Source organism: Rhinopithecus bieti, unplaced genomic scaffold (genome assembly GCF_001698545.2).
Source record: "Rhinopithecus bieti isolate Rb0 unplaced genomic scaffold, ASM169854v2 scaffold_25807, whole genome shotgun sequence".
In the NCBI taxonomy this organism is placed as follows: domain Eukaryota; kingdom Metazoa; phylum Chordata; class Mammalia; order Primates; family Cercopithecidae; genus Rhinopithecus; species Rhinopithecus bieti.
The window spans coordinates 342,340-360,541 of record NW_016811708.1 but is presented as its reverse complement, the minus strand read 5'-3'; the positions used below and the strand labels follow the sequence as shown (position 1 = coordinate 360,541).

The 18,202-nt window shown below is 36.7% G+C and overlaps 1 protein-coding gene across 3 annotated transcripts in view; it reads right to left on the bottom strand.

Moving 5' to 3' along the window:
- Positions 1 to 238: 238 nt before the first annotated feature.
- The window catches only part of TMPRSS11A (transmembrane serine protease 11A), a 61,420-nt gene continuing 43,456 nt past the window's right edge, over positions 239 to 18,202 (bottom strand). For 2 of the 3 annotated variants that reach the window (XM_017894842.1, XM_017894843.1), the window contains exons 6-10: positions 17,352 to 17,390; positions 15,960 to 16,131; positions 12,200 to 12,459; positions 7,785 to 7,927; positions 239 to 576 (exon numbers count right to left, since the gene is read on the bottom strand). In XM_017894842.1, the coding sequence (XP_017750331.1) occupies positions 415 to 576; positions 7,785 to 7,927; positions 12,200 to 12,459; positions 15,960 to 16,131; positions 17,352 to 17,390 (776 nt within the window). In that variant the 3' untranslated portion in view covers positions 239 to 414. The remainder of the gene's footprint in view (positions 577 to 7,784; positions 7,928 to 12,199; positions 12,460 to 15,959; positions 16,132 to 17,351; positions 17,391 to 18,202) is intronic. The other variant, XM_017894845.1, reaches the window with a different exon arrangement.

Here is an 18,202-nt window from a genome sequence, read left to right as displayed (position 1 = left end):
AGGAGATCAAGACTATCCTGCCTAACACGGTGAAACCCCGTGTCTACTAAAAAAATACAAAAAAAAAAAAACTAGCTGGGCGAGGTGGCGGGCGCCTGTAGTCCCAGCTACTCGGGAGGCTGAGGCAGGAGAATGGCGTGAACCCGGGAGGCGGAGCTTGCAGTGAGCTGAGATCCGGCCACTGCACTCCAGCCTGGGCCACAGAGCGAGACTCCGTCTCAAAAAAAAAAAAAAAAAAAAAATGGCTAAGGTTTTTTGGTTGATTAAAGTGATTCTAAATAACTTACGTTGTGTGTTTCATGTTGCTAGATCCAGTAATTTAATATCACTTTGTGTACTACACCCACTAAATAGTTGAATTCTCATGCATATATGACCTGCATACAGCTCTCTTTGTTTAACTTCTATGGCGAATTAGAGGCCTGTTTTTGAAGCAATCCAGTTTCGGTAATAAGTCACTTGTGTGTAGACTCCAGGCTTGCCCTTTTGACCACAGTTATCTCCCCAGCTCACAATTCCAATGAGATACCAGGTGTCTTTCAGATCCCTTGTGACTAAAGGTCCTCCAGAATCACCCTGAAAATAAAAACGTAAGAAAAGAGAAAGAAAATTAGCTAAACATAAAGCTCATTATTTAAGATATTTTGATGAATCACATATTTTGTTACTAGACAGTATATGTATAGATTATCAACACAGAATAATTAATTGAGACATGGATTTTAAAATTACAAAGAGCCTTAAGGTTTAACTTTCACATTTAAAAAATAAAGTTTATTTTGTTAGAGTAAACAGCACTTAGTTAAAAAAGACAAAAACGAAAGAACATGAAGAGGCCTGAAAAGCAATTATGTCCCATGTTTCCTCACGCAGGCTGTTCTCTAAGAGGTAGCCACTTCATGCTTGTTTAATAATTTCTTACAGTGTCTAACTCCTTATCATTAGATATGCTCAAATTACAGTTTCTAGATTTAGACAGTAAATATTTATTTTTTTCTTACATAGTTAGGGATTTAGGTGTTTTACAACTTCTTTGCAACTTTTCCATACCACATCTTTACATTATAGTATCTCTATTTTTGGTTAAATTAACAGCCTACGTTTAATGCCATTTGGAAAATCTTATTAATGGAAGAGTCAAGTAACATATTTGCATTACAGAAATCTTTTTTTGGCTTTCCTAGAATTAATAACACAACTCTTTTTTTCATGTGGATAGTTGTCTATGTACCTGGTCAATGTTGAATGCTCCAAAAGATCTACCAACACCTCACAATAATGTTTACTAATGTTCAAGGACATCAGATAGCTTGTTAGTTCTTTTGCTTCCTCTGAAACAGTTCCATCATATCAACACACACACACACACACACACACACACACACACAATCTTTTCTTACTTCTGCTCAAATTCGAGCTGGTTATTTTAAGCCTGGTGCAGAGCTATGATGTTGGGATTATATGATACCACTCCTTAGTGTTGGATTAACAGTTTCAGGTCTTATGTCTTCCACTTTCTTGATTTATTCCCTAATTTTGCTGAGGTACCCCCTCAAGTAGTTTTCTAAGAAAGAGGGTATCAGAAGTACATTTTTTTCTGTCATTGTTTGTCTAAAATTCTTAATTCCACCCTCATAATTGGTATTTAGTTAGCATGGGCAGGATTCTAGGTTGAAATAATCTTCCCTTTGAAATTTGAATGCGTTTTCCACCATCTTCTACCTTCTAGAGTTACCGTTGAGGAGTTCTATGTGTTCTGATGCTTCTTCCTTCAAAGTGTTAAGATTGTTCTCCTTATTCCTGGCTTCTGACCCTTTATGATGGCATGTTTTGGAAAGAACTACTTCATTTATTGTGCCCAGCACTACTTGGACCTTTTCTTCAATAGGATGCATGTAAGCTTCAAAACTAGGAGTCTTCTTTATTACTATTTTTTTATATTGTATACTCATGTTTTATGTTTTCAGAACTCTTATTCATTTAATGTTGGACCTCCTGAGTTTATCCTCTAATCTTAATTTTCTGGTTATTTTCTCTTCTGTGTCTTTTTGTTGTTGTTGTTCTTTCTGAGAGATTTCCTTGATTTTATCTTCCAATCCTTCCACTGGATTTTAAAAATTATGATTATATGGTTGCTACATTTCTGGAGATGATTCTTACTGTTTGGTTCTAGGGTGTGGTGCTAGAAAGCAGATTGTAAGCTCTGTGCTTTTGTGCTGGGTGGTACTATGGTTTGAATGTGTGCCCAAGAGTTCATATGTTGCAGAAACTTAATCCCCAATGCAACAGTGTTGAGAGGTGGGACCTAGGAAGAGGTGATCAGGTCATGAGGGCTCTGCTCTTGTGAGTGAATTCATATTATTACCATAGGGGTGGGTTTGTTATCACAGGAGTAAGTTCCTGATAGAAGAATGAGTTTGGCCTTCTCTCCCTCCACCCATCCTGTGCTTTCTTTGCCCTTCCACCTTTTGCATGGGATGATGAGGCAAGATGTGGGGCAAGATGAAGACCAGATGGTTGCTTGGACTTTCCAGTTTCTAGAACTGTAAGAAATACATCTCTGTTCCTTATATATACTTAGTTTTCAGCATTCTGTTACAGCAGCACAGAATGAACTAATACAGGTAGGTAGGAAGGCTTCTGGGCTGATACTCTGTATTCTAGTAGGGGCCTCTTAAATATCAGTATATGGAGGTATTTTTTTTTCCCCCCTCTAGACTGTGGGCTTCTCTAGAGAAGAATCTTGCAATTTCTTGCAGGGAGAAAGTTGGAGGCATTATGTATATCTGCCTGCAGCACTTTGGGAGAAAGCACGGGAAGAGGTTGAGGCCTGCTTTCACATAATCCCACCTTTTCAGGCCCCCTCTGCTTTCTACTATATTTAGTGTCACTGAGTTAAAGGACCTCAGATTCAATTGCTACAGAGTACAAACTTCCCATCTCTGGAGTTTAGATGTTTGGAAAGAGGTGGTAGAGGTGGAGAAAGTAGAGATGTGGTATGGATTAGACTGATTATTTAGGATAGGGAGAAATGGGGTGTTCCAAGTACTCTCTGTGAAATCTTTACATTTCTGCACCCATATCTCCCAAAATACTGGTTTCACTTAAAATTGGTATTTCACTCCCCTCTCCACCCAAGACATTTATGTTTTAACCTCTTCTTTACTAAGTCAGTTAAAACTCCTCCATCTTTTTCTCTTTCAAAATTTTGTTGGAGTTTTTTCAGTTTTCTCTCTTTTGGTTTTTATTAGTTGATAGCTTTTTTTAAGCATAATTTGTAGATATATAGAAAATTATATTTTGTAGATGATGCCAAGCAGTTTTTCAAAATGATTCTTAGTGGGTTTTTCTGTTTTGTTTTTTTGAGCCGCTCTTTGTCTCCCAGGTAGAAGTGTACCGGCGCAATCACAGCTCACTATAGTCTCAAACTCTTGGGCTCTCGCAATCCTCTCACCTCAGCCTTCTGAGTAGCTGGGACTACAGGCGTGCACCACCACACCCAGCTAATTTTTACACTTTTTGTAGAGATTGGGTCTCACTTTGTTGTCTAGGCTAGTCTTGAACACCTGGGCTCAAGCGAACCTCTCTCCTTGTCCCTTCCAAAGTGCTAGGATTATAGGTGTGAGCCACTACACCTGACCTTATCTGCCTTTATGGTCATTTTGATGGGTTTGGGGGAAGAGCAGAGATGAATTTGAATGTAAAATCTCCATGCTTAGATATTTCAATCTACACACTTTAAAGATGAACAAAGAAGAAACCTAGAAAATCTGGCTAATACAAAATCATAGCTAAGGGTGCAGTGGGATAGAGAAAAAAAATAGGAAGTCTGACTTCTTGTCTAGTATCCAAATGAGGGCAAATTAAAACCCACCCAAGAGTAATAAAACGCCAAACATAATTTAATCTTTCTTTATACATTCAAATGTTCGTTTGGGCTTTTATCAGAAAATGCTAAACATAATTTAATCTTTCTTTATACATTCAAATGTTTCTTTGGGCTTTCATCAGGAACATCCATGATTACTGTACTGTACATGAACATTTTTTGAAGCTATAGTGGACTTAGTTTATGTTCCAGAAATGGACTTTTCTTAAGTGTTTTCTAATAGCACCATGGTTTCTTGACATTCATGGATGGTCAGCTTCTGCCTCCCTTTGGAGCATTGTTTTAATAGAGTTTTCTAGTTAATGTGATATGGATTAAATCAGTTTTAAAAAACAGTATAATGATCTTTTCACCATTTCCTTAAGTTAGAAAGTGCAAGATTTAAAAAAAAGAAAAAACTCTCAAAAGATCAGCTGAGATAAGATATAATGGAATTTATTAAGTATAACAAGAAACATTCCATGCACTATGAAGGGTATGGAAACAGACAGGTGGAATTATTCAAAATCCTATTCAGAGCATTAAAAAGGCATTGGGCTACCTGTAGATGAGAAAAGATAATTATATTACCATGAGCATCCTGGGATTTATAACTGACATCAGTTTATCAGTGTTTCTCAGACTTCATTCTGAATAAACGTTATGAAGGGAAGTTCTTAAATGCAGATCTCTAATGCCCACCTCTAAAGATTCTGTTGAACCAGGGTGGGATCCTAGGCCTGCACTTTTAACAAGCATCCCCACTGATTTGTCTTCAGGCTAGCTGCAGTGCACTTTCAAATCGTAAATTTAGACAGATGATAGTTCAAATAGTTTTACTTTCCCCTTCTTTCTCTCCTTCTTTTCACTAATTCTCATTTCCTCTTCCTTAAATAATCAATCACTCAAGGAAAATTCAATCAGCAAGGAGTCTCCACAGTCCTTACTATCTATTTGAAGAGGCAGGGCACAAAGGCAGCAAGAAGCCATATTGAGTGTCAGGTGAATCTTGTGCCAGCTACTAACACAAAACGACAGGGGATACAGTGGTAACAGACTTAGGAGTTTCACACATGAAAAGAGAATTAAGCTAAAACTTGGGCTATTAATTGGTAGGAAGACAGGGGACATTCTTCTAGATAAGGAACTGGCATGGGTGGAGGTACTCACTTCCTTACTTGTGTGTCTCAAAAGCACCTCCAATTCCATGTGGTTGATGCTGGACCCATGCTGTCTTTCTAGATCTGGACCTTCGTCACTCTTTCCTAACTCGTTGATTATTATTACAATCCCTGCAGCCTCTCAAGCCAGGAGTTTATTTTATTTTTGTTTTTTAAGCCATGAATTGATATATCATTCTTTGCCCCACCCCTTCTCTCCAACCATATGAAATCCATTACTTCATTTGCCACTGTTACCTCTAAATATCTTTGTCTCCATGTCACCATATTCGTCCAAACTAACATATTTCACCTGGATTTTTGCAGTACCTGCTGATTGATCCTCAATTGCCCTTTCCCAGGTTTTTTCCTTACTTTGACCAGAACACTTCTCACAATATTCAAATTTGATCATTCTACCCTTTTAATTTAGCAAATGTCTAAATAGTACTCACAATATACCAGGCAGTGTTTGGGGAGCTTTACACGTATTAACTAATTTAATATAAATCTCTTGGTTAAACCTGTTTAGTGGCTTTCTATTGTCCTTACAAAACAGGGAAAAAATAATGTGGCTCACAAGGTCCTGCAAAGTCTGACTTCAAACAAATTCTTCTACATCTTCCTGTACCACTGGGTCATGTGCGTTCTCTGTTCCACCATGTGATGTTTCAGCTCCTAGAATTCTCCCTGCCTCTGTCATCATTTGAAATCTTCCTAGATACTAGTTCACTCCATTCACCACTTAGCTTCACCACCCTAGCTAGTCATGTTCATTTCTTAAAAATATACTCATAGAACAATGACCTTCTCCTTCCAAGTTTTCTTTATCATTGGCATAATTTTTTGATTCATTCATATCTGATCCACTAGACAGTAGTTTTCCTGAAAGCAGGTTCCAGGAAGGTTTTTGCTTGGGAGACTACATTCGGTATATGTAGGATGTATAGTAAAGAGTAGAGCACTCAAACTTTTTTTTTAGTGAATAAGTGAAGAGAGTTAGAATAAATGGAAAAATGACCAGGGACAGTTCTTGACTAATTTTCCCATACAGCAGTTTCCCAGTAACCTGATTTTAAATTATAGGTTTTCAGAAAATGTTGCAAACATCCACCTATCATTTTCTAAAATGATTTTCAGTGCCACCTTGACAGAGTTCTCTAATCAGTGTAGCAGCTGCCTATGTGGTAATTACAACTAGGGATTCTTTTGTAAACGCTTAACTGAACTGGAAACAACAGCGGAATCACAAATCTTGATCAAGTTGTCAAAGCCTTTCATTTCTGGCTTTCCTATAAGCAATTCTGATCCTTTTCTCAGTTGTGTTTGGGTCTTGCTTGGCTAGACCTCTAGTTGAAAAATTAGCGGCTCTTTCTCTCTCCTTTCCCCCCAAAACATGCTTTAGGACCAATCTTGTATATACAGGATGGGATTTATTGAGTTATATATCAATAATTTGTAAATTGGACAAAGACTAGCTGATGGTGGTGCTTGCACTTCCATTGTATCAGACTAGGTCCCTCACCATATGCCCCAATTACAATCACTGTATTCCTGTCTTGGATCCTCGTACCTGCACCGCTGCCCTGATAACTTACCCTATTTTTCTGTGACTAGAGTCTTGTTTTATCACTTACTTTGCATAGTTAGGCAGAAAGCTTACCTCTGCTCCCCAATCCAGTGAAGCCTCTCTATGACCACCAATCCCTCCTAAAGCTTTTCAGTAATCTCATGGTTCACCTGAATTCCCTGGTCCTGTCTGCTCCAAGACTCCTGCACTTTCCACCTGTTTCCCATGATATGGTCTTTTGCTGGAATCTCTAAATTCTGCCTGCCTTCCTCCACATTCTCAGCAACTGAGGCTGGCTGCGAACCAGATCCTGCTTTTGCCTAGCCTCTATGCTACAGAGCTCCCTGCTCCTTTTCTGATAGAGGGCGCACATGTGGTATAGTTTGTGGGACTGGACAGGACGTACTGCCACCTGATATCAATACCATTCCATCATTTCCACATAGAGTAGCCTCCTTAGAGTTCTAAAGAATCTCATGTTAAAAAGCAAGTGTCTACAGGAAGAAACACACTCATACCTTCATTGGAAAACATACATGTTAGAAGGCAGAGGAGGGCACTGGGGAAGACCCATGGAATCACAGCATGGCCTAATCCACCTTCTTATAGTTATCTACTTGTTTCTCCTCTCATCCTCCTCATGCTGAGACCCAACCAATTACTTGGAGTTCCCTTAGATATGAATTGTAATTTCACACCTTCATAATTTTGGCTATGCTTTTTGTCTTTTCTATAACATTATTTTCTTATTCTGAAATTGGATAAGTGTTATTTATTCTTCAGGCCTTATTTACATCTCATCTCTGATACATGTTCCAAAAAACGTTTCCTTCAAGGAAAATATTTGCTTTTCATTATATTACTCATAACATCACTTTATACTTCTCTGTTTATGATTTTTTCTTTCTTGAATGTGAGCCCCTTGAAAAAATAAACTACTTTATTAATCTTTGGATTTCTGGTTAAGAAATTCTAATTTTGTTTGTTTGATAGCATCACAGAAACTCTTACTTCAATTATCTTAATAAAACATTTTAAAGTATTTTGTGCTGTGAAATTTGCATTTGTAACTTTTTTGAGCTAACACGATACTTATGTTTTGTCCTTATGTAAAGAACGTATAATATATCCTGAGCCAGATAAAAAATTTTGAGTTAGTAATATTAAAAAAAACCCTCCAACTTACCCTGCAGGCATCATAAATTCCTTCCATACATCCGGCACAGAACATTCCAGATTTTATATCATTGCCATATACCTGTGGTTGCTTGCAGACATCATCACTTATGATTTTTACTCTGGCTTCTCGAAGTTCATTTTGGGATTCCCCTTAAGAAAAAATAAAGTTATTTTAGTATTTACAATCAACATCTTTGGCTAGAGTGAAGTGAGCAGACTTTCCTAATATATTTTTCATAGTAAAATTGTCAATACAGAATGAGGTTAATATAAGCAGTTTCTAGAGAAAAGAATTTCTGGTTAAATCTGGCACATCAAATGATAATTATTGTCCAATCACATTTTTACAAAGATTTTTGAAAGCAAGAAAGCCATTTGGATTCTTTTTTCTGGAAAATTTGACCTTAAAAGTAATCAGTTCATATATTTCAGGAAGGCCTTTTATCTTTTTTAAAGCTTTTATTTGTGGGTTCCAGATTGTTCCCAGAAACTTTGCATGCCTAGATAGTTTTCTCCTTTGGCTTGATAAAATGCCTTTAATACCCTGTACATTTATTTTATTATTTAAAGTTTATGATGAGCTTTCATAAATATAAAATATATGTGTGATATATATGTTATATATCACACACATATATATAAATGCATTAAATGGCAATGATTTCACTTCTAATGTACTACAAGTTGGTGGCTGCAGACTGTAAGCTAGATTCTGAGTTTTAGAAACCAGTATTTATGGCAGGCTATGTAGAAAACTAAGAATAGCACAAGCATTCAGGGATTCTTTATACTAAACCATATATTGATTGGGAAACCATGACCCTGCAGTTGGCAGAATTCTGGGATGGTCCCCAAGATTCCTGTGTGATTCCCCTCCTCCCACATATGGGCAGGATCTGTGAATGTGATGGATGTGATTCTTATGATTAGGTTATGTTATACGGCAAAGATGAGGGAATTTTACAGATGCGATTAAGACCTCTAATGAATTAATCAATGACTTTGAATTAATCAAATAGAGATTATCAAAGTTGGGCCTGACCTAATCTGCTGAGGCATTTCAAAAAGGGCGAGCCTTCCTGGAGTTCAGAGCCTCTTTCCTAAAGAGTTAAAGCAGCACGCTGTCATGCGTTCTACAGATGCAAGTAATGGAATTCTGCCAGCAACCTTGAGCAAACCCTCAAAGGACCCACAGATGCGACCACAACCCCAGCTGACATCTTGATTACAGTTTGGTGAGACTCTGAGAAGAGGAGTCAACTAAGCTGTGTCTGAATGTCTGACTATGAAAACAGTGAGATAAAAATAAATGAGTGCTGTTTTAAACTGTTTGTGGTTATTTGTTATACAGTTATAAAAAACTAATACAAGAATACAATATATCATCAGCTATAGTCACCATGATGTATGAGAGATCTCTTGAACTTATTCCTCCTATCTAACCGCAAATATGAATTTGTTGACCTGTGTCTCCCCAACCCCTTCCCCTGTAAAGACCCCCAGCTTCTGGTTGCCTACTGGTGATATATTATATTCTTGAGAAATGCTACGAGAATAGATATTAAGTGTTCTTGCCACAAAAATGATAATTATGTAAAATAAGACATTTGTTAATTAGCTAGATTTAAGACTCACAATGTACATATACTATACTTCAACATACCATGTTGTACATGGTAAGTACATGCAATTTTATACATCAATTTAAAAAAATAACTAAGTACATTTGAAAAAACCCTATACAAACACCAGTTTCTTTAGAAGACAATTTCCAAGATTTATTTCTGAAGAAATGTTTGTAAACACATTTTTAAAAGTGCTCAGAAGATTTAAGTGTGTATCTCAGAAATATGCTAAGAGATTTTTCAAATTATCCTGTTATTTGAATACAATTGGTTTATATACATTATACACACACACACACACGTGTGTGTGTGTGTGTGTGTGTATATATATAGCCTACTATTTCATCAATTAAAAACATTCATGGCCTGGGACGGTGGCTCACGCCTGTAATCCCAGCACTTTGGGAGGCCAAGGCGGGCGGATCACGAGGTCAGGAGATCGAGACCATCCTGGCTAACACGGTGAAACCTCGTCTCTACTAAAACTACAAAGAAAATTAGTCAGGCGTGGTGGTGGGTGCCTGTAGTCCCAACTATTCGGGAGACTGGGGCAGGAGAATGGCGTGAACCTGGGAGGTGGAGCCTGCAGTGAGCCAAGATCACACCACAATACTCCAGCCTGGGCGACAGAGTGAGACTCTGTTAAATAAATAAATAAATAAATAAATAAATAAATAAATAAATTCATGCCCGATGCTGAGAAGAGTGAGGTGAAACTGACAATCTATATATTGTAAGTAGGTGACAGTGCAAATCCACAACTTCTTCAGTAAACCAGTTGGTAAAATGTATTCCAAGTTATGAAAAGTATAGCCCATAAATTCTGGACATCCCTGAACTATATATATCTCATCTTCTGTGAAAATGTTTAATGACACTTCTTGCAAAATATTGATTTTATCAAATAATCAGCTTTTTATTTATTAATTTTCTTTATTTTAAAATTTTAATTTTATTCATTTCTATTCTTATCCTTATTATTTCCTTCCTTACATTTGTTTTAGGTTTATTTTTTTATTTTTCTAGTTTCTTGAAGTGAGAACTTATTGATTTGATATCTTTCCTTATAATATGCATTTTCTATAAATTTCCCTTTGTACACTATTTTAGCTGCATCCGGCATATATTTATATATTGTTGTTTTCATTTAGTTCTATGTGTTTTTACAAATTTCTTTGAGGTTTTCCCTTTATTTACATATATTTTTTAATTGGTAAGCATTTGGGAATTTTTACGTTATCTTTCTGTTACTGATGTTTAGTTGGATTCTATTATGATCAGAGAATATACTTTATATGAGTTCAATTTTAAAAAACTTCTTAAGGTTTGCTTTACAGACTTGAATATGGCCTCTCTTGGTGAGTAACGAATGGGCGCTTTTAATCTATTAATGTACTTAGGATAATTTAATCTATTTAATAGATTAAAAGCACCTGTGGGTCACTCACCACGAGAAGCCATATTCCAGTAGGGTGGAGTGCTCTATAAGTGTCAGATTCTGTTGCCACTCACAAAGCATTATGACAGGTATTTTCTGTGTCAATCTCAAACTCCTGAAAGACAATGATTTTCCCACCAAGCCAAAGGGGATTTGTGATGTCTTTTCCCATGACTATGAAGCAGAGAATGCAAGCCCTATCTTCAGAGAAAATTCATCCAAGGGAGTGCAGACCTAGGGAAGTGTCAAGTTTACAGCAGCACTAATCTACTGGAATTAATAAACTATCGGTAATATTTTCTGTGATTGATAACAGAACGTTAAAGAAAGCAATACATGTTTCAGTCTGTATAAGATGAAAAAAAAAAAAACACACACACACATGGGACATCTAGAGAAAATCTAGAGACCCTAAAAGCTATTCCTGCCTATATGAGTGAAAGTTTATTCCTAGTTCCTTAATGGGAGACTGACAATCATAAGCTTATTCTTTATAATTTCTTGTATATAAATAAATTGTATAGAATCCTGCAAATAGATTTAGTCATTCTCAGAAAGCTCTTTTGCATTTTCTCAAGCCCAGTATTAAAGAAACTCTCTAGCTATTGTTATACATATGTACCTGGACCAGAGCGTGTCTCACTAAGATTGCCTAAAAAATTCAATAACTAAATCATCATTATTTCTTATGAGACTAAGTTCAGTATATCAAGCTGAATCCTTTTAGAGAGGGCAAATAATTTGACAATTTATCTCTACACGATTCTTATTCACCATCACACTTAAATTAGCCTCTTCAGTACTGAAGCAAATTTTGCAACATAGGCATAAAGAATATTTGAGTTAGCCACTCAATCTGAGTCCTCCTAGACACAGCTGGAACAATAGAAATTAATGTGAATTCTGGCAAAGAAAAGAAGTAAATGTTCCTTTCTGTGTATTTTTTTCTTGGTTGAGGATGATGTAAGTGTTGAGGCGTTGTTAGCCACCTCTGACACTAGGTGAAGCTAGCATCCCTCTGAATGAAGCCAACACAGAGAAAAGCAGGGGCAAAAAATTCAGATTCAGAGACGCAGAGCCAGATGACATCATATAAACTCCTGTGTCTGAAGTGACACTTATTATGCTTTTTTGACTTCTAAATTACATGAGCCAAATTTGTTGAAGTTTTTGTTTCTTTGTTTTTTATTCTGCACCGGTTAATGTGAATGGAATTTCTGTCACTTGCAAAATAAGAACCTTAACTAATCCAATCAGACTGTGTGGAAATGGCTGTCAGTACAATATTGATGGAGATGAAATCACATTGCCCTAGCTAGACAGGGCTTAGTGCTCTGTCAGCTATCCTGAGATACCCACCACCATAGTAAAGTGCTCCAAATCCTGTGATGTAGACAGTTGAATTTGGTTGGAAGGATGCAGAGGCTTCTGGCAAACATATCCGGCGTATGTCATCTGAAAAAGTGACTCTGTAAGAGACCTGCACGACAGCAATGTCATACTCTCTTGCTGTGGAGTGATAGTTCTCATGGATAATAAATCTTTTGACATTTCTTTTCATTAAGGGAGGGTTGATTTTTGTTCCAAAACTAACAGTCCATTGATGTGGATTTTTATACCTGGAAAAGGTTAGAAATTAACAGAATATATCTAAGCTGCCCAAAGTATATGTACTACATTAATTGCATTTAGGCTATTATAAGAGAAATACAATCCTGAGAATACTTGACTGCGGTTATAGTTTTCTTTGATCATTTAAATATAATCTATTGCTAATGTTTTGAAAGATAAAACATACATAAACACCATATTAGAACTGATATTTAATACAAAGCTATTGAATTTTGGAACTGTAATACACATAAAATATCATTCATTTATCCCTTCCACAAATATTTACTGAGCATCTATGTGCTGAGCCTTATCTGAATTGCTGGAGATAAAGTGATGAACAAGACCTAAGGTGCCTGCTCACAGGAGTATAAGATTCTAGAGAAGCAAAAGGATCAAAACAAGCAGCCAAGTAGATAAATAACCTTGAACATTGATAAAGGCTATGAACAAAATACAATAGGGTAATGGAATAGAGTACTAACAGGTCATTATGACTATTTTAAGAATGCATTTGGGCTAAGACATAGTAAATGAGGGTCAGTGTGAGGAGATGAGGGAAACAAGTTTCCAGGCAAAAGTCCCAAGGTCTTACATTGGATGGGCTGCAGTCAAAACACAAGGGAAAGAATGGTTGGGGGTGAGCTTGGAGAGGTAAGCAGGGACTAGATTTTAGAGAGTTTCATAAGTCACGATAAAGTGCTTACATTTTATTCAAGTGATATGGGAATCTACTGGATAATTAAGCCAGAGAATAATGTAGTCTCGTTTACATTTTTAAAAATCATGTTGGTTCTTTCTGGAGAGAGATTCTTGAAGGTCAAGAATGGATGTGGTAAAGTCTATTAGATGACTGCATAGTCCTTTGAGAGATGATCAAATGTGGTAAATGTGGTTGACTTCTAGCTTGTGGGCTTGGGCAGTGGGTAGACTGTGGTATATACAGGGATCAGAAAAATCATTTAGTAGCAATGGAAGATGATCTAGTAAAGACTGTGCTTTATACTTAAGGAAAATAAAGCTTGGATAGGTTAAAATATTTGATTCACGTCACATGTCTGCCTGCCTCTCTCTGCTCTTCCCTTTATAAAACACTGTCTCCCACCAATTTGTATTATTTGTATTTTTCAGAAGACTTCCTGCTGTATTTTATTATATGTGACACTAGCTACACATCTGTCTTGGTGTATTTAGTTATTGGAAACATATTTTAAGGAAGACACTGACAAAGTCTTGAATGTTCAGAGAATAAGAACCAATGTAGTAGGGCATCTGGAAGTTGGTTCTGTAAAAATGAGGTAAATATATATATATATTTTTTCACACACATATATATGCATATATATGTACATATATACATTTTTAGAAATTCAGGGTTACATGTGCAGGTTTGTTACACAGATAAACTTGTGTCATGGGGTTTTGTTGTACATATTATTTCATCACCCAGGTATTAAGCCTAGTACCCACCAGTTATTTTTCCTGATCCTCTCCCTCTAGCACTCTTCAGTACAGCAAAGACATGGAATCAACCTAAATGCCCGTTAGTGATAGACTGGATGAAGAAAACGTGGTATACATAGACCATGGCATGCTGTGCAGCCATAAAAAGAACAAAATCATGTCCTTTGCAAGGACATGGATAGGGCTGGAGGTCATTATCCTTAGCAAACTAAAGCACACAGTAATGATATTTATTTTCACTCATGGTTTGGATATTCTCACTCATTTTATGTTTGGTCTAAAAAAGAGAAACTAAAGAATAGCTGTTACACGAATGAAGAGATAAAATTAGTTCCTGTTGTTCCAGATGAAAAAAACAGAAACAAAAACAAACATTGATGGTGGAAGTTAATAGAGTGCAGATTTGGTGTTCAATGCTATAAAGGTATTTGCAAAAATAGAACTATCTAGCACAAAAGTGGCTAACTTTGGCAAAGTAAGTTTCCCACTACTTTGAAAAACCAGATGCCAGCATAGGGGATTTCTGGCTTTCTAATATATCAGCTTACTGAGCTCTCACAGCTTTCAAACATTAAGAATTTATGTAGATTCTTTTAAAAAATAGATTACTATTTTTTAAGATGGGGTCTTGCATTGTCACCCAGGCTGGAGTGCAGTGGTGCAATCATAGTTTGCTGTAGCCTCAAACTCCTGGGCTTAAGGGATCCTGCTGCCTTAGCCTCCCAAGAAGCTGGGATGATAGGCATGCACCACCATTTCCAATGGGGTTTCACTATCTTGCCCAGGCTGGTCTTGAACTCCTGAGCTTAAGTGGTCCTCTCACCTCGGACTCCCAAAATTCTGGGATTGCAGGGATGAGCCACCATGCCCAGCCTAGATTCTTAATACATATTTTCTTCAGAATATTAAGAGTCTCTATAAAGATTTATGCTCTTAGGCAGATAAAATTTATTATAGTAACAAAAGTTAGAATTTTACAGGCCAAAAAGAATGTGAAAAGATCTAGTCTATCTATTACCTAATATCCTAAGGTTCAATAATTTGCCCTGCTCTCCAACTGCCTAGGACATATTTTTCCCACTAAATTCTGCTGCCACCTATTATATAGAGATACTCGAGATGTCTTTGTTATTACATAGTAATTGGTAATGAAGAAGAAAGGCAATACAGTTAATCTACTTAGAAAAAAATCTAAAATTTTAAATGTAATAGTGATAAAAATGGTTATTATCTTGAAAAGTAAAACTAAAAGCTATAAAAGTCATTTTATCTTATAAATGACTATAATTTAATATACATTAATAAAATATATGCATTCAGAAGCAATTAGATGATAGCACAATTTGCTATTCTTCACTTCAGCTTTGTCTTTTGTGGCACTATTGTGAAGAGGTGCTCTATCATGCGAAGGTCACATTGAGTAGCCCAAGGGCCTCTCTGAATCCTTTGATACTCCAGGAATCTCTTTTGAACTGCCTGTCTTTATCATGTTAGCAAGCTCTCATTTTGGTTGCAAACTGTTCTAATTCCACAGATCTTCATATGTCAACGCTCTACATTTGATCTGCGGTTCTGGTTCTCCATCATTACAGTTACCAACTTCCTGCATTTATTGAAAATTTCCATTTTACTTTGGAATTAGTTTGATTATTTATGATGAGTAGGAGACTGGCCCAAGTGTTTGGCAGAAACAGACACTAGTTTTAAGTGGAGAGCATTGTTTCACAAAAGATTAATGGTGTATGTTATTAGTGAATATTTTGTGTTAGGATGTCACAAAATAGTTCTGATTCCTTACACAGTTTCCTTACTAAAAACTTTGAGGAAATAATTGATGAATACTAGGATAATGACTGTTACTTCCTTTATTCCCATCAAATTTCTGATTAAGTATGCAAGTGTAACATTATTTTAGAGAAGAACCTGAAATAACTTTTTCTTATTTTACTTCAGTAATATTTGGGACATTAATTGTTACCAAGAATATGACAAAACTCAGGGATTTTTAGCAGAAGTGGGTTCTAACTTAAGGTCAATAACTTACTTCTGGAAGCAGTGTGCTGCAGTGACAAGCCATGTATTACTAATTAAGGTGGCCCCACACTGATGGATGTTATCATACTGAAGGGAAGCTTGCCAAGGCCAGGCCGCCTTGGGTGCAATGACTCCAGATGCTATTCTGTTGACGTGTAATGGAACAACTCGTTTACCACAACCTGAAAAAGATGAGATCATTAAGTTATAAGAAACATCTTGTAATTACAAGAAATGACCCCATTCTTACTTGCCTGAAGACATTTTTCTATACTACTCCTCCTACCCAGGACACTCACCCTACCTGTCACTGGATTCATGGCCTCTTCTCTCTCGCATTTCAGAGTTCACTTTCTTACTCTGTGAGACCAGGTTAGCTGACTCTCTGATGGACTCTCATAGCACTATGTACTTCCTCTGCCATAGCATTTATCACACTATTTTCATACTTCCTGATTTATTTATATCTTTCTCTACTTTGGAATTCTAATTTTAGAGCAGGGATCATGTTTTATTTACAACGGTACCACCAACTCCTGGTCTAATTTCTGGCACTTGGTAGATGTTAAAAGATATTTGTTGAATGAATAAATACATGAATAAAAAGACTTAGAGTGTTTGCAAGACACAGAGGCAAATGCATGAACATCACTGCTCAAATTCATCATTGTTTTTGTAAAATCTTTTGAAATATAGGCCACAGTGATTTGAAGTGATTTAATGAAGCCACTGTTAGTGATTAAGATGAATATATTAAGCATATTTCTTTTTTTCTTCTTCTTCTTTTTTTTTTTTTTTTTTTTTGAGGTGGAGTCTCACTCTGTCACCAAGGCTAAAGTGCAGTGGTGCGATCTCGGCTCACTGCAACCTCTGCCTCCCGGGTTCAAGCGATTCTCCTGCCTCAGCCTCCCAAGCAGCTGGGACTACAGGTGCCTGTCACGACACCCGGCTAATTTCTTTATTTTTAATAGAGATGGGGCTTCTTCTCCATGTTGGTCAGACTGGTCTTGAACTCCTGACCTCAGCATATTTCATAGATAACTTGTCAGTCACAAACAATGGGTTTTATGTCCTCCCTATTAATTACTTTCTCAATATTTTATTTTGTAGCAGAAAGTACATTTTATGGAATTTTAAAATTAGAAAACAAGTCCAGTATTCCAAATCAGAAATATATACTTTCTTCAAATTTCCCCAAAAGGTTACCATGGCAATTTTTTTCTTGAACATGACTAAAAGATCAGTCCATGAGTCAGAAAAAAAAAGTATTTAAATCTATTGTACAAATAGTTATTATCTCTCAAATAAAATCTGGAGCACAGATGGGCAAATATGAGCAAATATTTGAAAATGTCCTTTCTGATGTGAAAATTACTTGTTTATATAAGCTAACTCGACTTACTTGCTTGGACAGTTAACTCCCCTGTTGATGAGCTCATTGCTGAAAAACAAGACAAAACAAGTAGTGATAATTTGATATTTTCCTGGTTGGTCTCAATGACCAGGAATAATCAGAGGATATTGACCATATATGGATTCTAGACAGTTGAACATATAGATTAATTAGGAAAATGGCTATCTGATACAACATCTGTGCACAGTTTTTGTAGAGATTTATAGGCAGCCTCTAATTAGGTGGATACTATCACAAGCAATGGGTGAGTAAGGCACAAATAGTGAATGACTACAGCCCACAAATAGTTTGTATTAATAGAGAACTATGGTTTTCCAGCAGTTCAGGGTAAAGCTTCTTTGTATTCCACTTCAGAAGATGGGTAAATGGGACAGAGGAAACAGGCTATATTAGTTCATTTTCACACTGCTGGTAAAGACATACCTGAGACTGGGTAATTTATAAAGAAAAAGAGATTTAATGGGCTCAGAGTTCCATGTGACTGGGGAGGCCTCACAATCATGGAGGAAGGCAAAAGGCATGTCTTACATGGTGGCAGGCAAGTCAGAGAATGTGAGCCAAGTGAAAGGGGAAGCCTCTTAAAAAACCAGCAGATCTCATTCACTACCATAGAACAGTATGGGGGAAACTGCACCCATGATTTAATTTATCTCCCACCAGGTGCCTCTCACAACATGCGGGAATTATGGGGGCTACAATTTGAGATGAGATTTGGGTGGGACACAGCAAAACCATATTGCAGGTAGACTGTCTTACAGGCCTCAAACTCAGCCTCAGCCAGAACAGATCTGCTTTTTCTCTTTTATGTACTTCAAATTTCACATAAACCTTTTTTTTTT